Consider the following 26,192-nt stretch of genomic DNA (forward strand, 5'->3'; position numbering starts at 1 on the left):
ATGTATTTACTCTGATGTCGCTTGTTACCATAAATCTGAAGAAAAAAGGAGCCTATATTTATGCGACTTTTGTGGATTTTAAGAAAGCGTTCGATCGGGTTCAACATGATTTACTGTGGGATAAACTTTTTAAAATGGGTGTAAGTGGAAAAATTATTAGAATTATGAAGACCCTTTACGACAGTGCCGTAATGCAGATTAAGTTGGAAAATGAATTATCAGAAGAAATAGGAATATCTACTGGTTTGTTACAAGGGGAGAGTCTTAGTCCGGTCCTCTTTATTTTATTTTTGGCCGATATAGTGTCTTATTTTAAAGAAAATGAAGCGAACGGAATTAAACTCACTGCTTCAACTCAGATTAATATGCAAACATGTTCGCAGACGACCTGGTAATATTTGGATACTCCTGGTACGATGCACAGAAAAATTTAAAACTCTTGGATCAGTATTGTTCTAGTAATTGTTTATCAATAAATTACCAAAAAACAAAAGTTTTAGTGTTCCATAAGTCACCCAGATTAAAGCGATTGAAGCCACTGTTTTATAGGGGTTTAAAGTTAGATTATTGTAGGAGCTATATTTATCTGGGAGTCCCCTTTTCTGCGAGTGGAAAATTTAAAGCCGCTTCAGATTTTTTTCTACAAAAGTCGGTAATAGCCGGCGCTAAAGTTAGGGACATTTTAATAAAGAGTAAAAGTGACGCTTGGGAAACGAAAATGGCTCTATTTGACTCTATGTTAGCATCAACAACTTTATACTGTTCTGAGGTGTGGGCTTTAAGGTATTTGGATGTGTTGGAAACAGCACAAACTAAATTTCTAAGAAGTTTATTTTACTGGTCACAGAGTACCCCTCACTACATGATAAGGCTTGAAACTGGTAGAGCTCCGTTAAGTTCGTTTGTTTTTAAAAGAATCATTAATTATTGGACAAAATTACTCTCTCTTCCTGAAGATAGGCTTCCGTTTTTATGTTCAGATTGTTTCAGATTTTTATGTTCCCTGGATACCAATGATCATTATAGCAATGAATACAACTGGGTGTCAATGGTTAGATCCTGGGGGAATCATTAGGTGACGTACATATCTTTCATACAACGGACAGTGATTTTATTTCAAATGATGTAGTTGATAAACTACTAAACACCTTACTTAGTAAAGATATAGATCGGGCTCTTAATTCAAAATTTAGTTCCACCTACAGACGTGTAACTGACTTCAACTATTACCAACCACAAACCTATTTGAAATACAAAATTAACTTTGAAAAATTAAGAATAGTTAGTCAATTGAGGCTCAGTGGTGATAATATGATAAAATTGTTCTTCAAAGGTTCTCTCCTCAACATGACATCCGATCAAGACTGCCCAATTTGTCAACAAATAATTTTAAATCCGTTGAATCATCTGCTGGTAGAATGTCAGGCTAATTATAGTAACCGTGAAAAGTTTTTAGAACACTATTTAACAGAATTTGAGAGTGATGCCCAATCAGATCGCTTGCTGAATTTAGACAGCATTCAAAAAATAAATTCTTTGTTTTTGTTTATCTTAAACACCATTAGGAAAACCACTTAAGATCTAAGTAAATAAAAAAAAATAAAAAAAAAAAAAAAGGTGTTTTATCTCTGGATACTGTCTCATTATTACTGTTAAGTTTGTGCTCTTGGTTTTATATTAAAAAGATTGGTTCATTTTTTATTTTTTTTATTTATTAATATTATTATTTTAATGTTACAGTAGGTATATTTTTCAGAAGAATTGTTTATTTCGTTTATACCAGACTCATTGTACAAGTTTATCTTAAACAATAAAATATTATCTATCTATCTCTTAAATTTCGGTCGTTAGAGAGCCAGCATTCGGACTTTTGGACTAACCTGCATGTGATTTTTATTTAATGAAAATATTAATTAATTTGTTTGTGCATGTGTTAATTTGTTTCTGTTTAAAAAAAATGTATCATTGAAATAGAATTTGTTTTTCGCAATGAATCTTTATTTTTGTCCCGATATATTATTTTTTTCCAACACCGAGAATAAAAACATATTATTTTGGGTTTTATTAAGATATGGGCCAATTTAACCCTAAGTCTTTCGCCTTAACGACCCACCCGCCTTTTCATGGCTTATTGTAATTGAGTATAGAAGTTTAAGATTTTTTTTATATACACTGTTGTCTGTAACAAGAAATCGAAAAACACACCACATATTATTTTCCCAAAGAAAGAAGAAATTTATTTGATTGTAATTTACATATATATTTGCGTTTTAAAGAAATTCTAAGTCATATTCTACAATATTTATTAGTTAATTTCTTTATTTTATTTCATTCCATGTTTTGAACAATTTTACTCAATAATTTCATTCTACTATTCATACTCGTATATGTTAGAAATTTTAGGTACATTTAGATGAATCTTTCACAGCTGAGTAATAAAAACGTTAAACTAAAACGTTTCTGGTCAAATTCTTTACCTATTTTTTGAAATATTACGCTCGTAGTTTTTTTTTTTTTAATTATGTAGAAAACTTTAAGATAACCAACTACAATTAATTAAATTTGATGCAGTTGTAAAGGTTGCAGACCTAATTCAGAGGAGTCAATATACGTAATGTTAAATAAATACTCCTCACTGTGAAAGGTTTGTTGTATATAATTACTTTATTACATCAATTGTACTTTTTTCTTATATTATGTGCGACTAAAACTAACTGACGGACTAAATTCGCCGAGGCCGGTCCCAAGCCCCGGTTGTAAAAGGATAAGGGGTCCGTTTCATTATGTTGCAGAAAGGCAAACTGAACGCAGAGAGATCATATTCAAAGATGTCTATGAAGTTAAATATTGTTCGTCATAGGACTATGAAACTTTAATTAAAACTATCCAAAAGGTTCAAAAATCTCCTTAACAAAAACTTACAGTTTAAAAAGTTAAGTATAAGGGTTGATTAAACGACAAAAGGTATACAAATCAGCAAGTACCTATCATTTCAATCACACTTCACCTCGTAATAATTTCAGTCATTTAGAACCGTTTTGGAAAAGCTTATTTTATTTAAATTGGTTTCTAATTTTTCGCCATTTTTATAAAAGATTTCTCTTACTATTAAGTTTTCTGAGAACATTTCCCTGTGAACAGTGTCTTCATGCATCCTTACAGAAGATATTCAAAACAAATAAGAATCCATTGCACTTTTGTAACAATTGATATCATTTAAGTATAATTTTACTGCATTAGATTTTCATTAATATTTGTTACATTTTATTACACGTCACAGACCCTTATGCTGGCCATTTTTTTTATCAATAAAATATTTTTGCTCAGGGAAGAGTGGCACCCCCTCTAGCTAAGATTGATTGTAATAGGAGTTATTAAACGATTAATACACAGGTTTTTAATGAGACGCTATTCTATTATACAATTAAAAAATGCATAAAATGTTTTTAAGAAAATTCATCAACACCAACATATCGTATTACGAAATTATTGATATTACTTTTACTTTTTTAGATTTAAGTGCAATTTAGGAAATACTTTATACATCGTCGGCTTAAGTTCATCCTTTGATTAAACAGATTGGCACTGTACCAAATGGTCAAATGTTAATTAAAAATAGTACAATATATTAATGTATACAGCTTCCTTTAAATCTTTCCTCATCTGATTATACATATGATTTTTTTATTTGTCTTTTAGTGTAACAGTCAGCATAGGACGTTGACCTCCACAGTCTTGGTTCTCCAAGCATTTCTATCCAGAACTTTTTTGCCATTGCCTGATTCGCAGCTTTCTAAGGCCTTCCTTCAATTCCTCATTCACTTCCTTCTAGGTCTGCCTTTTTTCCGTCTACTCTCCTGTCAGTCCTTGTATAGCTTTTTAACTCCTTAGTAAATCGGATAAAGATAACGTATATTTTTAGATCAGGTCATTATTATTACTTTTACTAATTATTTGATTATCAAAATTCTATACAAGTATTTCATCAAAAGGACTTAATTTGTTTATAATTTAGAAATGAATTATTATTAAAAATAGGTATTTATTAGCTATTAGCCATTCAAGAGTGGAATTCATCTTAACTCCGTGATTCAAATTGTAACAGTGATAGAGAAACTCTAGCTTTATCTTTTTCGATTTCAATGTGCGTGTGATGTGAGTAGGGTATACGAGGACGTGTGATGATTATTCAAAATGAAGAGTATAGTAAAGATAAAAAAAGATTTATTGGGAACAGAGTTAAATTAAAATGCCTGTTTACTAACATTTATTAAGCCGTAATATAAACTGCATTTTTGTATTAGCAGAAAATATTTTATTGATAAAAAAAATGGCCAGCATAAGGGTCTGTGACGTGTAATAAAATGTAACAAATATTAATGAAAATCTAATGCGGTAAAATTATACTTAAATGATATCAATTGTTACAAAAGTGCAATGGATTCTTATTTGTTTTGAATATCTTCTGTAAGGATGCATGAAGACACTGTTCACAGGGAAATGTTCTCAGAAAACTTAATAGTAAGAGAAATCTTTTATAAAAATGGCGAAAAATGGGAAACCAATTTAAATAAAATAAGCTTTTCCAAAACGGTTCTAAATGACTGAAATTATTACGAGGTGAAGTGTGATTGAAATGATATGTACTTGCTGATTTGTGTACCTTTTGTCGTTTAATCAACCCTTATACTTAACTTTTTAAACTGTAAGTTTTTGTTAAGGAGATTAATAACAGACATTTTCCCTGTATTGTACTGTCTGGTATATTGGAATTCTTATTAAATCAAGTGCAGTGTCGCGCACGATTGTAATTAATGTTAGACATTCTCCTGTTTATACTGGCTGGTATATTAAAACAATTGTAAATCAGATGTCCTTTGGGGCATTATATTTGACTGTAAATTAATAATCCTTGTTAATAAAATAATAATTGTTATATATGTAGAAAGTGTTCTGAAGATTGGTGGCGTCCCCCACTCTTGTTCCATCCTTTAATTCTTATTGCGTCTTATTCCTGTACTTTGCGACACTGCGCAGTAGCTTTCTTGGATAAAATTGGACCCGTATGGGTGATTTCTTATAAGTGTTGAAGGCTACTATGTTAAGTTTTCTTAATCTATTGCACTCTTCATCCCACCAAAGCTTGATGGGGAATTTAGGTTTTCTTCCTAAATAAGGTTTTATTTGAGGAATAGTCTGTCCTGAGGCAAAATTTATAATTTCTATGAATTGGTTGTAATTGGACTGCGGGTCACTGCTTATCTTTAACTCTTTTAAGAGTTTATCAGACAACAATGCATAACTATCCCAATCGGTAAACCCCAAGTTCCACTTTTTACTGGAGGAGAAATCGAAGTTACTGCCATCGCACGCGCTGCAATTACTGCTATTAACATTGTTTACAGTTATTACTATACCCAGATGGTCAGATCCGAAAGGTTCGGCTATTACAGACCATTCTGTCCTGGTGACAAGAGGTGGCGAGCAGATAGAGAGATCGATTGCCGAGGGCTGCTTGTATGGTCTAGGTAACAGCGTTGGCGCACCATTGTTCAGGATATAAAGATTCTCTGCATGTAATGCAGTGTTCCTTCATAGACTACAAACGAACAGTCATACCTATTGTGATGAGCATTCATGTTACCGCATATCAAAATAGGGTGTTTTGCTGATTTAAAGAGGGCTACCCAACTGTTAGCTGTAATTTTGTGTTTGGGCGCACAATAAATTGATAGAATGGTAACTTCTAATTTATTTGTTTCTAAAGAGACGGCACAAGTCTGTACTATTTCATTGTTGAATATTTGTGGCACATTCTCAGTTTTGTATTTGTGTTGGTGTTTTATTATTATATTGTAAAGTTTTTGCCCTTTTACTAAAAACTTTAACAACACAACTAATGCCTACCACTAGTTAAGTTAATATATGTGGGTTTGATAAAAAATAAAACTCGCTAAACTTATAAGTAGTCTGATTTATTAACACATTAACATTACTAACATTAACATTTACTAGCAACTAGCGCTATTCATTACAGCTACCATTTACAACGTCACAAAGTAGAGGAAGAAAGAGAGTTCTGGCGCATGACGTCATCAACGTCATATCCAAATCCCCTCCTCCCGCCATGTGGGTTGGGGGAGGGTCAGGTTAATATAAGAAAAAAGTTTTTTAAAATACTCCTAGCTTCGATCCTGCGATCTTTTACTCCAAAGTCAGCAGCTCTAACCACTAGACCAACAGTGTTATTGGTAAAAATATGTATTATTTAAGTTCTATCAAGTTGGGGTGGTCACTCCGCCTTTCCTCGCCGTAGCTGTGCCGATGGAGCGTGAGGTGTATGTAGGGGCAATGTATTGCATTCTCCATAGCTTCATCTCTGTTCACGGTTAGACCCCCCCACCATTCGATGGGTAGGAGGGTGTTCTTCCACCCTCCCACCGATGTCCCTAGCTGTACAGGTTTTATAACTGTTTCCATCTTTCTCACTTCCACCTCTATTGTATTCCTCAAGTAACTTCCGTTATACCACCTCTTCTCTTAGTTTAATTTTTTCCGAAATTTTTTTAAACGGTTTGGTGAAGAGTGGGGGAAGTCTTTCAGTGATTTCTACTTTTATAATATCAGTTTTACGCAAACATGGCTACGAGTGAAATGGGCGTGCAGCTGACTACAAGTTTTCCACTCAACAAAAACAACTCCAAGGTATTGATTACTGGTCTCTCCCAAGATTATGTGCCTCTAATAGCGGTGAGATCGAGAAAAGATGTTATTTATCTAGATGTTGAAGACTGGACAACTTTGAAGTCAAGCATGCAGACTTTCAATGACTTCTTCAATGGGAAAGAAGCAGTTTCTCCAAGTGAAATCAACCTTAACAAAGCAACAATATATTTTATTAAGTTTACGCACAAGATGATCTCCATCCAGGGGAAAGCAACTTGGTTGGAGAACCTTCTATGTTTTCAACCTACGAAAATCAACCTGTTGAGAAGTGAATACTTGAAATTTCAAAGCTTGTTTAAAGATGTAAATGTTCAATTGGATTATTTACCAAAACTATGTGTTCCTAATACATTATTTTCATATTATAAAGAAAATTAATAAACATTTTCACCCACAAACTGAGTTTTTTTTATAATTTATAAATTCCTCTAAAAATTTTTTAGTAAGGACAGGATAAGAGAAGAAAAACCTACACAAACTTTGCTATTCTACTAAATCATTTTTATTTATCCAAGAAGGTTTCTTAAACCCTAACCACTTTACATACAGCTTATCATTTTTACGTCTTAGTATTTTTTCTACAAGATATACATCTTTATATTTAGTTTTCTGCAGTTCTTGTGCATAAAATGCTCCCTGAATAGGATGTCCTGTCAAATCTTCCAACAAGTAAGTATATGGAATAGTGTTAAGGACATTTATAATTTTAAATACTTCAGTGCTCCAATTGGGTGTGTAACCTCTGCTAAATATAGTTCTCTTTTTCGAAACACGTACAAAGTCTCCTTCTTTAAAACGTTGTTTATCTTTCCTTTTTACTTTAGAAGAGTATACATCAGCTAATAAGAATGCTTCATTGCTAGAATTTACTTCCGATGGTGTCATACCAACCGTACGGTGAACTTTGTTGTTATAGGTATTTATTAGATCAGGTAAATGCTTGGTATAATTGTAGTTTCCTCTGAGACTAAATAAGCGATACAACATAGATTTAAAGGTTCTATTAAATCGTTCAACAATTGAACTCTTAACTTGACTGTAAGTACTATAGTGATTAATGTTGTGCTTCTTCTTGAGTTTTGTGAAGGAAACATTCTAGAATTCCTTCCCATTATCAGTCTGAATATTTTTTGGTACTCTTCCAATTGAAATAAAAATCTTATTCATAGCTTGAGTGATATCTTTACCGCTTTTGGATTTAACAGGCTCCACCCAGGCATACTTTGAAAAACAATCAATCACTGCTAATATATTGTAACGAAGTTGACCTGGGCAGAGAAGAAAGGCCTAGATTGTTCTAGGGGTTGAGCGACCAAAGTCGGTAACAGGCCACCACTGTGTGAACAAAAGGGCGGTATCTACCTGTGGCAGAGAAGAAAGGCCTAGATTGTTCTAGGGGTTAGGCGACCAAAGTCGGTATCAGGCCACCACTGTGAAGACAAAAGGGCCGGTCTATACCTGAACTAAAAAAGGAAAGGGCTAGATTGTTCAAGGAGTTAGTGACCTGTGTAAAAGCCAGCTAAGAGAAAGGCCTCAGTTGGGGTGGTGGCATATGTGTTTTCCCAGCCAGTGATTGACAGGTAGGAGCGAGACAGAGAGTAGGAGGAGGGCGGCCCCAGCTGAGGTGGTGGCAGTATGTTTTCTCCAGCCAATGAACGTCAGGAGGGCGTGGAAACTTATGCTCAGAGAGTTGGAGGAGGGCAGTCCCAGTTGGAGGGAGGCACGCAGTTAAAAGGAGGCAGACACAGCTGGAGAAGGGAGTTTTAAGGAGTTTTTAAGGAGATCTTAACGAGTTGTTAATCAGTTTTAATCGAGTTATTAGAGTTTAGAGTATTAGTCAAGTTTATGAGTTAGTTTTGAGAGAGTCAGTGTTAGTGCGGAGTGCTTCAAAGTTAGCTAGTCAGGCGGTTAGTCAGTTAGTGAGTAGAGCTTTGTTTGTGTAGCAGAGACTAGTGCAATTCGGTGCAGTGCGGACCAGTGGTCAGTCGGGGAACAGTTTGTGGCGTTACGTAGTGAGTAAGTAACAGTAAACTGTTGTGACTGTTGTAAATGGTGACTGTAATGAATAGCGTTAGTTGCTAGTAAACGTTAATGTGAGTAAAGGTAATGTGTTAATAAATCAGGTTATTACTTACAAACTTTAGCGAGTTTTATTATTTAATCTAACCCACATAATATTAAAATAACTAGTGGCAGGCACTAGTTGTGTAAGTAAAGTTTTTTTAGTAAAACTTTACATTGGTGTCAGAAGTGGGATATGATAAAGCCGCTAGACGAGTAAGTGTGATTCGATTAGTTCGAGTGAATTGCCGGAAAGTTGTGGAGAACTGACGAGTGTTATATGCCCGTGAGTGCCAGGAAACAGAACATGGATGAGTTAATAGCACTGATGAGGGAGATGAAGGAGGGCCAAGATGAGATGAACAAGCGCCAAGATGAGATGAACAAGCGCTTAGATGAAAGAAACAAGGGCCAGGAAAAGATGAAAGAAGAAATAATAAGGAAAATAAGAAGGGAAGTAATCAAGATGCCACAAGAAATTAAGGACGAAACAGAAAAGGTCCAAGAAGCAGACAACATCCAAGAAGAAGACGTAGGCAGCCAGGATAACGCAGATAACAGGTCGGAATGTACAGGTGAACTTGACCAGGTTAAAGGAAGACATTGCCTTGTACAAGTTCAGGAAGCTGCGTGGGCAAAAGAAAGCTTGAGAGCGCTAGAAAACTGCAGCGGACAGGAAGAGCAAGACCAAGGTAAGAGAACCATTGTTCAACCAGGTGTGGAAGGGAGCCTTGAAGCGTGGACAGCGAGGGAGGGAGTTCAATTACTGCTGCCAGGATCGCAAAGGGACGAAGGGCTATCGGACATCCACGAAGGTAACACCGGGATCCATATTGCAGTGAAGAGGGCATTGGCCAAGCGGAGGCAGCGGTTCTCTTTGGTAGGCTACCACGAGGACGGTGTAGACTAGGTTAGTCGTAGCACCGAGTGGGTAGCAATGAAGAGAACCAGCCGAGGAACCAATGGCGCCCTGAGGCAGGACAAGGTAGGAACTCCGTGCAAGAGGATAGCCAGCGATATGGCAGCACCCTCTCCTGATTCCAGAAGAGAGATGCGCTACATTCTGTTTGCGATGGACCACTTCAGTGAGTGGGCAGAGGCCCACGACGTAGCAGATCAGGACGCGTCAACGGCAGCTGCAGCATCGGCGGCCTACCAGATCGTCGGCATCAGGAGAACACGGAAGACGCCGCTGGAACGAATCAACAGGACCCTAGAAGGCCATCAGAGGTCTTTGGGGAATGAACATCAGGAGGACTGGGTTGTACATACACCTCCCATAACGATGGCGTACAGATCGGCAGTTCAGGAGACCACTGGCCGGACACCTGCTAGCGATGTGTTTCGGTAGGGAGCTTCCACTACCCAGTGACGTTTTATTTGGCAGCCTGGAAGCTGACGAATCGGACGTGGATAGCTGTGCTGCGGAACTTCGCCGTAAGTGGAGAGCGGCACGTGGAAAGGTACGCGACAGGAAAAGACTGGACAGCGGCCGGACGAGGACATCGTGTGACAGGCAGGTCTTTGGAAGAACGTTCCAGAGAGGTGAGAAAGTTTGGGCATATAAACGTGTCCGCCAAAAGGGAAAACCTCCTAAGTTGCTGGGTAGGATCGTACACCACTGTCTCACTGCTCAACGACCTGGTGTTCGAGATCCAACGTACGCCCAGATCCAAGATGAAGGTGGTGCACTTGGACCGATTGCTGCCCTACGTCACGAAGGAGACTTCTGTTCGGGACGAACAGTTCTAAGAGGGGGGCAGTGTAACGAAGTTGAAGAAAGGCAGAGAAGAAAGGCCTAGATTGTTCTAGGGGTTGAGCGACCAAAGTCGGTAACAGGCCACCACTGTGTGAACAAAAGGGCGGTATCTACCTGTGGCGGAGAAGAAAGGCCTAGATTGTTCTAGGGGTTAAGCGACCAAAGTCGGTATCAGGCTACCACTGTGTAGACAAAAGGGCCGGTCTATACCTGAACTAGAAAGGAAAGGGCTAGATTGTTCAAGGAGTTAGTGACCTGTGTAAAAGCCAGCTAAGAGAAAGGCCTCAGTTGGGGTGGTGGCATATGTGTTTTCCCAGCCAGTGATTGACAGGTAGGAGCGAGACAGAGAGTAGGAGGAGGGCGGCCCCAGTTGAGGTGGTGGCAGTATGTTTTCTTCAGCCAATGAACGTCAGGAGGGCGTGGAAACTTATGCTCAGAGAGTTGGAGGAGGGCAGTCTCAGTTGGAGGGAGGCACGCAGTTAAAAGGAGGCAGACACAGCTGGAGAAGGGAGTTTTTAAGGAGTTCTTAACGAGTTGTTAATCAGTTTTAATCGAGTTATTAGAGTTTAGAGTATTAGTCAAGTTTATGAGTTAGTTTTGAGAGAGTCAGTGTTAGTGCGGAGTGCTTCAAAGTTAGCTAGTCAGGCGGTTAGTCAGTTAGTGAGTAGAGCTTTGTTTGTGTAGCAGAGACTAGTGCAATTCGGTGCAGTACGGACCAGTGGTCAGTCGGGGAACAGTTTTGTGGCGTTACGTAGTGAGTAAGTTACAGTAAACTGTTGTGACTGTTGTAAATGTTAATGTGAGTAAAGGTAATGTGTTAATAAATCAGGTTATTACTTACAAAATTTAGCGAGTTTTATTATTTAATCAAACCCACATAATATTAAACTAACTAGTGGCAGGCACTAGTTGTGTAAGTAAAGTTTTTTTAGAAATACTTTACAATATATTTGTAACCACTATTTTGACGAGCATATGGTATCATTTCCATTAATGATTATCAATACCTTTGAGCACTGTACGCATTCGAGGGTAGCGTGAACGAGCTGGTCTATGAAGTTGAACAACTACAGCCTCTTTGCTAGACATGTCTTTATGGTTCAAAAATCGTTTTAAGCGTAGCTGCAGTTATAGGAACATTTGGCTTCTATAAACTTAATCTGTTCCTAAAAACAGCGAATAAACCGCGCACAAAATTATCTGTAACTTTTTTTCGGGCTTCGTCGTACGTTTCTAAAAGATAACGTTTACTAACAAAGTGTTCTTGTAAATATGTATTTGTTACTAAATCTAACTTTTTTATATACTTTTCCAATCCTTCAGTTACAAATTGTTCAAGATAAATCTTTTTGACAGCATCTGAACTACCAACTGGACTATTGATTCCGAGTAATCGTTTATTTTCAAGGTCGTTATTTTCAAAGTCGATAAATTCTCCATCTTCGTCATCACTAGCATGAAATCAGTATTTAATCAGTATATGCATCAACAAGTGCTGGTCACACTGGACATGGAAATGAAATTCATTAGCTCCAGTTCACTTGTTGATGCATATAAGAGCCGAAGTCGATCCACTAATTCATTTGGATCATCTCAGTATTCATAAATATTTTGCCCAACATCCATACCTTTACCACTAGTAGCCATGTGTCTTAGACCGTATCTTCTTTGAATAGGCTTTGTTGCAATTGTAATAGGCTTTATTGACCAAGGTGTCTTAGTAACTTGATCTGCAGTTGATGGTGGTGTGAAATAGGATTGAGCCAACTGCTCACCCATAGAAGGATAACATAAAGGAGCTATTATATTTTTGTATTTGAATCCTTTGCTGGAGCTAAGAGGTTTTTCATCACTAAATTGTTGTTTGTGTGCGTTACTAACTTCTAAAATATCTTTATAATTTTCCAAATCTTCTACAGTGTATTTGTTAAACTTTTTTAAAAATAATAATTGTAATAACCCAGTTGTACCTTTATACCAGTTTCCATTTACATCGATATCATTATCATCAATGGCTACCTATGCATTTCCTATCGTCATGCCTCCAGTAGGTAACACTCTAATGCCTTATCTATCATCTAGATCTTTAGTATCTGAAGTCATATGTTTCAATAAATACGGTTTTATTAAAGATCCTATCTCTTCTACTTCTTCTAAGCTTTTCTCCAATTCCTCTTTGCTATGGATTTGTTTTATTTGCTCTAGAGGAGAATCATCATCTTCAAACGTCTCTTCTTCCATTTTAATATCTAAAATATCCTTTCGTGGTATAGGAGTTGAAGCTTTAAGCGGTAATTTGACTTCTTCTTCTTCTTCTTTAAGTGGTAATCTAACATCTTCTTCAAGCGATGTCGTAGAAGTTGAAGTGTCAGATTTTAAAGTAGGTTTTTCGAACGCTTTTTACTCTGTTCAACTAACTCTTGAAGTGGTTCTGTAATGGGCTTTAAATTTCTTTCCAGATCTTGCTGTGATAATTGAAGACCCCTCTTTAAAGTTTTGAATTTTTCTAGCAGAGATTTAGAAGTTTTGATAAGATGCTGTGTAACTTTAGGATCCATAATGAAAAATGATAGACTAATGGAAAATATTGTTCTATATATAGATGAATGTATCTAAACCTTTTCGAAATCTCCCATTATTTGTCTCTTGTTTTATCTATAGTTGAAAAACCATATGGCTCATTCCAGCAGACTTCACACATCTTTTTAAAATTATTAAATGACCCACTTGGCGAACTCACATGATCGTTATAAATATGCTTAAAATTTAAATCATCTTGAGTGAAAATAATAATAAAATTGGCATTATCGCGTTAAGATGTTTAGGGATCCTTGCATAACTCTGTGTTAAATAGAAACAGTCAATACGTCTATGACGACCCATACTGTAATATTGTCTAATTATGTCCTGTTGATCCATTGAAATATCATCAAATACAATAATGGAATTCCTTTCAGCATCCTCAGGAGTGATTACCTGTTGCGTATCATTGATTTTGTGAAATCCCATTTCCTTATTCTTATTCGAGAGATATTTACAAATTTTAATCCATTCGGTCGTAAAAGCAAACAAGCTATGAAATTGGTTTTACCAGACCCTGAACTTCCACAGATAAGTGCACGTATATTATCGGGCAACAATTGACCATGGCGAGCCTCATTTGTTTCCTGACCTGAAGGATACAAGTTATATACATATAATGCGACCGTTTTATAATGCGTGTTGAATTACAACTAGACTGAGTTTCTCTGAAAAAGAAAAGAGATTTATTTGGCATTAACAACATTCTTAAAACATTAATTTTCAATACATAATTATTTAACTATTCTTCAATACCTGAAAAAGAAAAGAGAAACGACACTCAAAGCCGATAATTCACTTCACTCTTTTCAATCCTAACCTGTCCTTTTTTTCCTACCCACTCGTCACTCGAAGCTACGAGCATGCGCAGAAAGACGGGGGTGGAAATTACAATTAAATATCTTACATCTCCCCCCCCTTAACGAAGAATCATAATTTCCAAGTTTATCTTTTTTTCTCTCTCTCTCTGGAAAGAATCATGGTTCGTGAAGAAGTTCTGGAAGTGGAACGAGTTTTGTAATGTGGAAAAGGTTTGACTCTGGTTTCTTATGTCCCGTATCTATCCTGTATATGGAGTTGGAAATTTTTTCTAAGATCTTATATGGCCCAATTCTTAATTCATCTAATTTTTTCCTGTTTAACTTATTTCCGTTTTCAACATATACTAAGTCTCGTGCGTTTAATTTAAATGTTCTTCTGTTTCTATCAAAATGTTGTTTATTGTAATTGTGGGATTTTATTGAATTTTCTAAGGCCAGTTTTCTGTCGCGAACCAAGTCGTTATGGAGTGATTGTTGTTTTAATTCCTCTGGCAAAATATTAATATTTTTTCCTTCAAGTAAATATTTAGGGGAAAATCCTGTTACCGTATGCTCTGTTTCATTATATCTTTTGACGCACTTATGTGCTACGGTCGTCCAGGCTAGTTTTTTCTTTTTTTCATTTATCTTACATCTAATTTTATTGACTAGTGTTTGATTAAGTCTTTCGTTTAAGCCATTTGAGAATGGTGCATTAACTGCAGTGAAGATAATGGGTATACCTTCTCTATCTAAAAACCTTTTAAATTCTTTTGAATTTATACCAGGATATTGATCTGATAGAATCATGCCAATTTTATTCTCTTGCGAAACTTTTTGAACTAGTTTTATAAAATCACTTGAACTTTGAGTTTTTGAAGTTAAAATGTAGGCGTACCTCGTAAAGTGATCCACAAGCAGGTGTAAATATGTCTTTGTAGAACGTGAGCCTCCAAATCCGCCCAAGGTATCGATGGATATTATTTCAAACGGGTAAGTAGCAGGTCCTAAGTGAGACATTAATCCAAAGTTATATTTTCCTCTTGATTTGTTTTTTATGCAAGTTTCACAGTTCTCACAGATAATTTGTATATTATTTGTCAAGTTTTTTGCTGTATAGAATGGATTAATTTTGTTTTTTATTTGTTTTATTCCTATATGGCAATAAAGATCATGAACATTTTTTATTAGAGATTTACTAAACTCCTCTGAAAGTACAATCTTTTCCTTCTTTCCCATCTTTTTATAATATATTTCATTCTGTAATTTTAATTTATTTTTGTTTTTTTGTACATCGCCGTTTTTCCGTTGATCATGTTTGATGTCTTCTAGTTTTATTAAATTAACTATTTTTAAACTTTCCTCTTGACTTTCATGTGGCTCTAATACGGGGTTTCTGCTCAAACAGTCAGCTTCTAGATTGTATTTTCCCGGTGAATATATTATTTCAAAATTAAATTGAGACAGATAGTATGCTAGATCTCCTAGTTCTTCATCCGTTCTAGCCTTTATATTCATTGTTTCAAGGGGCTTGTGATCAGAGAATACTTTAAATTTTTTTCCTATCAGCCAGTGCTGCCAGTATTTTATAGACTCTTTTATTGCTAGACATTCCAAATAGATGGCCTTTTTTTTTCTGAGTATCATTTAATTTTCTTGAAAAGTATGCGCATGGTTTTTCTTCTCCATTTGGTTGTGGTTGTTTCAATACTGCTCCTATGCCTTGAATACTTGCATCCGTATAAATATATATTGGTAAATCAGGATTAAAGATTGTTAAAATAGGTTTTAAACAAAGTAATGTTTTTATTTTGTTAAAGGATTCCTGACATTTTTCTGACCAAATAAATTTTTGCCCTTTTCTTAATAAATTATGCAAAGGATCTAATGTAAGTGATATATTTGGCACATATTTCCCATAAAAATTTATCTTTCCTAAAAATTGTCGGACATTCTTTTGTGTTGTTGGAACGGGAAAATTTTTAATGGCAATTAAATTATCCTTCAGTGGAGTAATTGTATTATTTTTAATTATATGGCCTAAGTATTTTACGGAATCTTGTGCAAAGTTACACTTAGAAAATTTCAATCTAAAGCCTTCTTTCGAAATTGCTTCCAGTAATAATGATAAGTGTTTTATATGTTGTGAAAATGTTTTAGAAAAAACCAGAATATCATCTATGTAATTTACAGTAAAGTCTGATAGTTTATTTTTCCTTATGATGCTACTTAAAATTCTCTGAAAAATTGCCGGTGAGGTTTTTTATCCAAAAGGTAAACAGGTCCACTGAAAATGCCCTTCTTGAGTAACAAATGCGGTTTTTTGTTTGTCTTCAATTTTCAAGGGGATTGACCAGAATGCTGAGTTTATATCCAATGTAGAAAAGAATTTACAATCTCCTGTTTTTATCAGTAAATCCTCGATTAGTGGGAAAGGTTGTGGCTGAGGAACTACTATTTTATTTAAATCGCGGAAGTCTATGCATAATCTAGTTCTTTTTCCGTCTTCCTTCTTATAGGCCAATGTTACCGGGGCAGCAAAAGGACTGTATGACTCTTCTATTAAATTTTTCTGTAATAATTTCGCTATTTGTTGTTCTATTTCCTTTTTATCCTCAAGAGTGCACCTGTACGGTCTTTTACAGCAGTATTTATCTATTAATAGATCGATATGAGCTTCATAACCTTTTACAGTGCCTACATCATATTTATCTTTGGCAAAAAGTGATTTATATTTGAATATTAATTTATCTATGTCAAGCTGTTGCTGGAGATCTAGATGGTTTACTGAAATATCAAAGTTTGTTACTTTTATATGCTCATTGAAGTTAATTTGATATTCATTATTTATCTTTATTTTAGTTTTGTCGAAAGTATCTTTGGTGATGTTTTGTTTTTGCTTAAAGATTTGTCTTGAAAAACCAGGAGTCTTGTCTTTATTTTTAGGCCTTATTTCTCTATTGTCTTCCTCTATGGAGTTTTTAGCTTGGGTAATTTCTAATCGTTCATTTTGAATTAGATGGAATTTTTCTATACAATCTAGTCCAATTAAAAAGTCATACTCAAAGTGTTTATCGTTTATCACAAAAACATGTACATTTTTTTCAATATCAAAAATTTTTATTTTAAGTGTCACTCTTCCTAAAGAATTTTTCATGCCATTAATCGTTTTTAGATTTATATTGTATTTTCTTGTAACTGGTTTATTTTTGAAGCATAATAATTTGGAATTTATTAAAGAGACGTTTGATCCTGAATCGTAAATACCAAAAGTTTCTATTGCATCATTTAGTAATAATTTTACTCTGATTAATGGCGGAACTACCAGTTTTTTGGAATCATTTCATTTAATTCTACATCTAGTTCAGCATTGTTAACCTTTTTCTTTTGATCTCCTTGTAACCACTCCTTATTTTTGTTTTTAAACCAACATTGGGATTCAGGATGGTAACGAATGCCTTTGTTTTCTTTTTCACAAATTCTGCATGGATTGTGTCTTTCCTTTATTTCAAAATTTGTTTGAATTTTATTTCTGGAACCTGTAACTACCTTGTTTTTTGGATTCTTTATATTTATTAAATGTTCTAAACCTCTGATGTTATTGAATAAATCACTAGTTTCCTTTAAGACATCTCTATCTATTTTATCAGATATAAAATTTGGTAGCCCCGTAGCAATAAGATCAATTAAGGTAGGTTTATCTATTGATTTATTTATTTCTAATAAAAGTTTCTCTTTTTTTAAAGCATATTCTAATAAAGAGCCCTGTATATATTTGAATGAAAGTGCATACCTGATGGGTGCCCATCCTTTGTCTGCATAGGTTTTGTAAAAATTATCTCTCCATATTGACCACTCTGAGTTTATTGTATGTTTTATGAGCATGGAATTGTACCAGTCCAGACATGATTCATCTAAAAATAATCTAAGGATTTCAATTTTTCCGATATCTTCCTCTATTTCTAACCGTGAACATTCGCGTTCAAAAATATTCATCCATTGAGACACGTTTGAAGTTTTCGTTGTGAATTTTCCTATGACTAATTTTTCTGACAATTGTCTTATATTTTTATGATCAGGTGTCTTCTTTATTTCACTAACATTTTGTATGATACTTGGTAGTGCCTCTTGTTGAGTTTTTGGAGTAATTTCCTCCAAAAAATAACCTTGAAACTGAATATTCCCATCTTCATCTATGTATGTTTCTTTTATTTCTTCTGACACCGAAATCCATACCTGTCTTTTATCGTGTCTTTTTTGTAAGGTATTTTTTATTTTTTGGAAAGTATTAGTTTTTATAATTGCTTGATGCAATTTTGATGGTTGCAAGTGCTCAGGAATTATGAAAATCTGTTCACCAATTGTAGAAATAGTGGTGATACAGATAATGTTTGTTTTTGGGTCCTCTACAGATTTGACCACAAACTCAAATTTTAATTTATCCATTCTTGGTTCGTAGAAGTGTCGTTTTATAATGCGACCGTTTTATAATGCGTGTTGAATTACAACTAGACTGAGTTTCTCTGAAAAAGAAAAGAGATTTATTTGGCATTAACAACATTCTTAAAACATTAATTTTCAATACATAATTATTTAACTATTCTTCAATACCTGAAAAAGAAAAGAGAAACGACACTCAAAGCCGATAATTCACTTCACTCTTTTCAATCCTAACCTGTCCTTTTTTTCCTACCCACTCGTCACTCGAAGCTACGAGCATGCGCAGAAAGACGGGGGTGGAAATTACAATTAAATATCTTACATACAGGTAAGCATTCACTTCGCTTCTCTAATCTCATACTGATGATGATGAGTTTGATATGCGGCCTATATAAATAGAATCAGTCCTAAATACTCATCATAATGGGAAAGAAAACGACAGGGAAAGGTCTAATAAATTCAGTGATTAACAAGCTTCCATTTGAAGCGCATATTCCAGGATATAGATTTTGTGGACCCGGAACTAAATTACAGTAAAGATTAGCCCGGGGCGATAAAGGTATTAATCCTTTAGACAAGGCCTGTAAGGAGCATGACATTGCTTATTTTAAAAAGAACAAAGTCAAGTGACTCATCTTTTGGTGAAAAAGAAACTGCTTGGGCAGTTAAAAACGCGATGAAAGCGAAAGTAAAATTAGGTGGTGGTGGTGCCGACAAGAAGAAAAATACTATGATATAATAAGTGCAGCTCGCGTCACATCGCCTACATCAATTAGTCGAGCCTCCAAAACGGCACTCAAAAAAGCTAAAACGTTTTTATCAAAATCGAAATTAAACAAATTACCAAGAATATTGCCAGTTCCAAGAATTGGAGGTATTCTCCCTTTTCTGGTACCATTATTTGCAGGTTTGTCCGCTCTAGGAAGTCTAGCAGGTGGAGCAGCTGCGGTTGCTAAGGCAGTTAAAGATACGAGGGATGCTAGAGTTCGTCTAGAAGAAATGAGACGTCACAATCAGAAGATGAAGGAGCAAAAAATTGGCCAAGGTTTCTACCTTAAACCTTATAAAAAAGGATATGGTCTTTATATTAAGTAAGATTGACTACTCCCTAACAGAGCTCTCACAAATATAGAGTTGATGAAATTTGCCAAAAACATACCTCATTTTAGAGGTGTTTATATGCGTGATTCTTTGCCAAGTTATCCTAAAACTAATGAATGTGCTATTGTAAATCTAGATTCAGTGAAAAACATAGGTTCTCATTGGGTCGCCTATTTTAAAAAAAATAATGAAGTAATTTATTTCGATCCTTATGGAAATCTAAGACCACCGTTAGAACTTTTACATTATTTCAGAAACTGTGTTATTACATACAATCGTAGAAGATATCAAGATTGGAGTACACCATATTGTGGGCATTTATGTTTGAAATTTCTATATAATAACGTTGAATAAGCATTTACGGAATTCAGTCATGTCCTACACCTTTACCCTAACGGGAACATCAAGCATTCTTAGTGCCGATCTTTTTCCACCAATTAATTTATTAGACAGTGGTGGTGATTATAGCATTGGTTTATTAAGTTTTCAGTCATACAATTCCATACCAAATATCATTGAAGGATTTAACAATCTTTTTCATTAGTTTACCTACAGGAACTTATGAAGTGAAAGCTATAGCACGTTATCTAAAATCACATATAATTTTTACAGATTGATTGAAACTAAAAGGTAGTGTAAGCGCGTGAGGCTTACACCCAGATGCAGAGAGGAAAGCGAGCGTAAACGCAGTTTAAGAATCGATGAGTGCCCGAGGTTGACACCGCGACAAAGTAACGGTGATAGATGAAATATAGAAAAGAGAAGGGTAAGGATGCACTTACCTTTGAGGTAATGTAGATGAAGGTACTCAGTCTCAGCTTGATGATGAAGATGATGCAGTTGAGGGGATGGCAAAGGAAGAAAACGGAGGAACGAGGTGTGCTTGTTTGAATGTGTGTAAGATATTTAATTGTAATTTCCACCCCCGTCTTTCTGCGCATGCTCGTAGCTTCGAGTGAAGAGTGGGTAGGAAAAAAAGGACAGGTTAGGATTGAAAAGAGTGAAGTGAATTATCGGCTTTGAGTGTCGTTTTATAATGCGTGTTGAATTACAACTAGACTGAGTTTCTCTGAAAAATTTTACAACATTCTTAAAACATTAATTTTCAATACATAATTATTTAACTATTCTTCAATACCTGAAAAAACAGCTGGAGCTGGCTGGCAGAACAGTGCTGTTGAGCGGGGCAATATGCAGAACGGCGGAAGCGCACTAGATGCGTTGTAAAGCAGGTACAGAGGCACATACAAACTAGCTTGATCCGTGTCAAAGGCGTACTGAACTACAGTAGACGGAAAAACCCCACGGTTAAGAGAGAATAGAGAAGGGGAAGGTTGAAACCATGGGAACTGAGAAATAAACAAAACCACAAAATAGCAGAAAAGTAAGATTTGGCGGCGACAACAAAGGAAAGATTAACGAAAAAATAATGCGTACTACGAGAATTGGAATAAGGAGAGAGAGAGAGCAATAGAAAAAGGCGAGATGGAGAACTGTCAAACGGTACCGCCGAGAAAGGATGGTATGCGGCTTAACATCCCGCCCGCCCTGAAGCCTCGGCTTCAGTGATTACTGCGTGGGCAGGGGACACAGCTTTACTAAGGGTCGGCGGATGATGCCAGACCGGGTTTTCACGTCGGCAACGCGGTTAATCGAATCCCGTCCAGGATGCAGGGCAACAATGCGCCCAAGAGGCCACTGAAGCGGAGGAAGATTATCCTGGTTGATGATGACAATGGTACCGGCTTGATGTCAGAGGCAGGCAGGAACCACTTTGATCGCTGCTGGAGCGTATGCAGGTATTCATTACGCCACCGTTTCCAGAGGTCCTGCTGGATGCGGTTAACAAGTTTCCACCTGGAGAGACGATTGGGATTTACCGCGGTGAGATCCTTCTCCGGAAGAGCATTCAATGGACGAAACGCTAAGAAGTGCCCAGGGGTCAGTGGCTCGGGATCGGCTGGATCCGAAGAGACGGCGCAGAGCGGTCGGGAATTCAGAATGGCCTCGACTTGGGTCACCACTGTTAGCAATTCTTCATAGGTGAGGTGCTGCTTCCCTATGACGCGGGTTAGATGATGCTTGGCTGACTTTATTGCCGCCTTCCATAAACCGCCAAAATGTTGACTGGCGGGAGGAATAAAGTGCCAATCGATTCCTGCGGCAGTGGCAGCGCGACTTACGGCTTGTTGATGTTGCGGGTTGTTAAGCAATCGGCCCAGCTCACGAAGCTCATTGTGGGCGCCGACGAAGTTTGTGCCATTGTCAGAGAACATCTTTGAGGGCAACCCCCACCGGGCAATGAAACGATGGAAGGCTGCTAGAAAGGAGGATGTGGAAAGTTCAGAGGCAATCTCGAAGTGCACCGCTTTAGTGGCAAAACAGATGAAGGCAACAAGATAACCCTTGGTGACGGTGGCACCGCGCAATCGCGCGCTAGAGATGGCAAAGGGCCCGGCAAAATCAACACCGGTCACCGTGAAGGCGGCAGCTGCGGAAGTACGTTCGGGAGGCAATGCCCCCATTGGTTGAATCACAGGGCGAGGTTTGGCGGTGAAGTATTTGTTGCATTTTCCAATACGGCGTCGGACCACGTTCCGGCCATCAAGGACCCAGTACTGGCGACGGATGAAAGCATGAGTGGCTAAGGAGCCAGCGTGAAGCAAGCGAAGATGAGAATCATCGATGATGAGTCGGGTGAGATGCTGATCCTTGGGCAACAGAATCGGATGACGAAAACCGTATGGCAGGGAGGCAGCGTTTAAGCGCCCGCCAACTCGCAGAAGACCTTCAGCATCGAGGAAGAGATTCAGTTGGCGGACTAACCGTAGCCGGGATTGCGGGTTCCGCGCTTCTTGTACCTCCTTAGCGAGGTGCCGGGTTTGCACAACACGGATGACCTGATGAAGCGCGTGTCGCAGCTCTGCAGAGGTTAGCCAGCCCTTACGAGGAGCGGAAGGATTCTTGCAGTTAAACGCGAAGCGCAGGCAATACGCAGTGATGAGTTGGAGGTGAAGCAATGATGAGAACTGCGAAATGATATCGTCTTCAGGAGCATTGGTGACTAGTGACAAGCTGACCTGTGGTTTAGCTTCTTGGGAGATCGCGGTTGGATCCGGAGATGCGCGGAGGTTAGGCCAGGTATCCGGAGGATCCCCGAGCCAGACCGGTCCGTTCCACCATAGGGAGTGGCATTGTAGTTTATGAGGGGCGACGCCTCGAGAGGCGCAGTCAGCGGGGTTGTCTGCGGAAGATACGTGGCGCCAAGACTGCAGGGGTATGAGGTCTTGGATGTCAGCGACCCGATTACCCACAAAGGTTTTTCAACGGTGACTTTCGCCACGTATCCAGGCCAGAGTGACCGTGGAGTCACAAAAAGCAACTACTGGCGCTTCGAGACAGACAAGCATGCGAGTGCGCACAGCGTGCATCAATTTGGCTAGGAGATGGGCTCCGCAAAGATCGAGGCGTGGCAATGATTGCGTTTTATTGGGAGCAACTTTAGATTTAGCCATCAACAGTTGCACTTCAGCGGGGCCCTGGCGGGAAGAGGTGCGTAATTAGACGGCGGCATAACCTGATTCGGAAGAGTCGCAAAACCCGACCAAATAATGTTGGGCGGGTGGAGCAGGGTCAGGCAGCATTCGGGGTATCCGGATGCGTCCCAGCTCGGGAATTTGCTGCTGGAACGCGTGCCAGGGTTCCACTAGCTCAGGGGGGAGTCTCTGGTCCCAGCCTACCTGAAGCCGGCAAAGATCCCGGAAGAATATCTTTGCCCTAAAAGTGACGGGTGTCAGCCACCCGAGAGGATCAAAGATCCGCGCCATTTGGCTGAGAATTGTTCGTTTGGTAAGCGCGGTCTCGGAGAGACGAACAGCGTAAAAGAAGTTGTCTGAGGCGGGGTTCCATCCTAACCCTAAGATCTTAAGTATTGGATCTCGATCCAAGCATAGGGGATCTTCAGAAGCAGTAGGGCGGCAATGATCCGCGGGCAGATCTTGTAGAAGGGCAGGGCAGTTTGATGCCCACTTCCTTAGCTCAAAGCCGCCCGCCATGAGGAGTCGCTGAAGCTGAGCACGAAGTTCCTGCGCCCGTTCCTCCGACGATGCACCGGTGAGTATGTCGTCGACATATACCTCGTGAAGCAGGGTAGTCTTGGCTAGAGAGCATTGATCCCCTTCATCCGATGCGAGCTGCTGCTTAGTTCGCAGCGCGAGATAAGGCGCGGAAGAGACGCCATAAGTGACGGTATTTAAGCGGAAGGCCTGAAGGGGTTCCTGAGCGGAGAACCTCCAAATAATGCGCTGGTAGTCGCGATGCTCCGGGGTCACAAGGATCTGGCGATACATCTGCCTTATGTCCGCCGTGAATACTACGCGGTGCATCCGGTGCATCAAGAGAGTGGCGATGTCCGCCTGGAGTTTAGGACCAACATGGAGAAGGTCATTGAGAGAGCGGCCATTGGAGGAAGCGCAAGATGCATTGAAGACCACCCGCAGCTTGGTAGGCAGGTCGCCAGGGCGGTGAACGGCATGATGCGGGATGTAGAAGGGTGTAGCGGAAGAGGTTTCATCCAACGATGCAGGTTCCATGTGGCCCTGCTCCAGGTAGTCTCGCATAAACTCTGTGTAGGCATCGCGAAGCGGGAGGTTGCGAAGTAAGCGTTTCTCCAACCGCATGAACTGGTGTGTGGCAACGTTAAGAGAGACCCCCAACTCATGGAGGCGAAACGGAAGAGCGACTACATAGCGGCCAGTGGAAGTGCGGGCAGTGGATTGCGTGAACATGCGTTCACATTCGCGTTCATCAGCATTAAGCGGGAGGTTCTCCGGAACCTTGTCTAGATCCTAGAACCGGCGCACAAGGCATGTAAGCTCTTCTTCCTCTTCATCTTGAGCGGACTAAGAAGGTAGAAGTTGAGGTGCGGCTGCACAATGAACGCATTTACTCAGTGTGGCCGGAGCCTCGGTCTCGGCGGTTTCCTCCGAAGCCTCGCCCGGAGACATAGGTGTCGAGGGGTTGGATGGCCGAGTCACCGACTCAGGACGACCCCTCGCCCGAGAACGAAACCGGTTCGCGGGAGGCGGAAGAATAAAACGTACTCTCTTCGGTCCGAGAGTAGGCTGATAAGGACCATAGAGGACCCAGCCAAGCGTGGTGTTAAATGCGGCCGGGGCACGGGGAGTGCGATGGATATGTCCAGAGCGAAGCAGGCAAGGGAGGATATCGTTACCGAGTAGAATCTCGACCTCCCGCGGCTGATTGAAGGCCAGGTCGGCCAAAGGCAAACGGCGGAGATGTGGCCATTCACCGAGGAAAGGCATTTGCGGAGTGGGAGGAACGATGCTGTCCAAGACTGTGGCATGTACCACCAAGAGAGGAGGATCAGCGTGATTCATGAGCGTGAAAGTGGTGCGATAGCGCGACCGTAAGGGTGTATTTGATCCCAGGGTCAGTAAATCAGTATTAGCTCGAAACAGCGGTGATTGTTTGATTGGATTTCAAGGAACAGATCAAAGGTGGATCTCTATGATGCAAAAATAAGGGAAAAACATTTAGTCATTGGACTTATCCTCTTTCCTCAGAATTTTTAGCATATCATGGCTTTTTCAAAACAAGAAATCATAGTGTAAAATGTATTTTTGTGGACTCGAATTAGAAAGTAATATTAAGAAGTGCCCCTGTGAAATTGATAAACTCTATAATCCATAATGTATATGGTTTGTGAAAAATGGTTTGATTAAATAAAAGATTTTATTTAACTGTTTTATTTATCTACCTCATAGTCATATCACAATTAGAGGTAAATGCCTTAAGTCTTACAATTTTCAATGAAGCTGAGTTATCAACAACTTTTACTATTGGAATTAAATATTCATTGCGCATTATACAACAAACATTATTATTTATTCTCAAAGAATAATTGTAATTGCTTAATGTTAGAGGACCCGCTGGTTTAAATCTAAAGACAAAAATAGTTGAACTGTTTCTAAAAGTTAGACAAGGAATTCCGTTCACTATTTCTCTTCCTCTAAGTTTTAAACAGTTAATTGTTGATATGGATGGTAAAACTCCCTGAATAAAAATTCTTGGCGTTCACGAAAATGTGATATTCATTGAGTTCTTGTTCTATGGCCAGTGCCGCAGTATTGAAATTATTAAATATTTGTAAAATTTGTTTAACTGTCCTGATGTTCTTGATCATGGGATGAAAGAAAATTCTTTCAATTAACTGAAAAAAAACCAAAATTATTAGTTTGCTTATTTTTTTTGTCACTATTTTTACTACTTTCATTTTTTTACTCCTTACTTACTTGAAATTTTTCATTGTTGTTCATAGAATCAGGCATCATTGAATCCATATCCTTAGACTTTTCTTTGATTACTTCTTCTTTTCTTGGATTATTATATATATTACTAATTAATATCACAATATTATATATCATTACAAGAGTGAATTAATTTTTATTACAATAATGATTAAGAAAAAATATAAGAATACAAATGTTTTTATATTTAAATATAAGTCTAATAAAAAAAATATTCACGTAAGGGTTTCATTGCAAAAACTATAGGCTTTAGTATGTATAAAATCTCGTGAGATTATCCGTTTGTCATCATTTGCGGAGAGAGAGAGTTTATTAACTTCAAGGGAGAAAACATTATGATCCTTCGATCTAATAGATCTCATTATGGATAACATGGAAATATTTTCAAATAAAACA

General features: G+C 38.0%; 4 protein-coding genes across 4 annotated transcripts in view; 1 reads left to right on the plus strand and 3 right to left on the minus strand.

Moving 5' to 3' along the window:
• Positions 1-26,192, plus strand: part of LOC141455265 (adenylate kinase 9-like) — a 569,192-nt gene that overhangs the window by 88,978 nt on the left and 454,022 nt on the right. The gene's annotated exons all lie outside the window — the stretch shown is intronic.
• The window catches only part of LOC141455271 (uncharacterized), a 237,783-nt gene that overhangs the window by 49,527 nt on the left and 162,064 nt on the right, over positions 1-26,192 (minus strand). The window lies entirely within an intron of this gene.
• LOC141455257 (uncharacterized) lies at positions 21,099-21,992 on the minus strand. Its single transcript, XM_074130167.1, has one exon. It carries the CDS (start codon positions 21,990-21,992, stop codon positions 21,099-21,101), a length of 894 nt encoding a protein of 297 aa, XP_073986268.1.
• On the minus strand, positions 23,028-24,146 carry LOC141455258 (uncharacterized). The gene has a single exon (XM_074130169.1). The coding sequence runs from the start codon at positions 24,144-24,146 to the stop codon at positions 23,028-23,030; it is 1,119 nt and encodes a 372-aa protein (XP_073986270.1).

The sequence above is a fragment of the Rhodnius prolixus genome, unplaced genomic scaffold (assembly GCF_049639745.1).
Source record: "Rhodnius prolixus isolate KJV_2025 unplaced genomic scaffold, Rpr scaffold_39, whole genome shotgun sequence".
In the NCBI taxonomy this organism is placed as follows: domain Eukaryota; kingdom Metazoa; phylum Arthropoda; class Insecta; order Hemiptera; family Reduviidae; genus Rhodnius; species Rhodnius prolixus.

Excerpts from the sequence above, each read along its gene's own strand:
- LOC141455257 (XM_074130167.1), bottom strand. The coding sequence starts at position 21,992 with ATGGGGGCATTGCCTCCCGAACGTACTTCCGCAGCTGCCGCCTTCACG.
- LOC141455258 (XM_074130169.1), bottom strand. The coding sequence starts at position 24,146 with ATGCGGTTGGAGAAACGCTTACTTCGCAACCTCCCGCTTCGCGATGCC.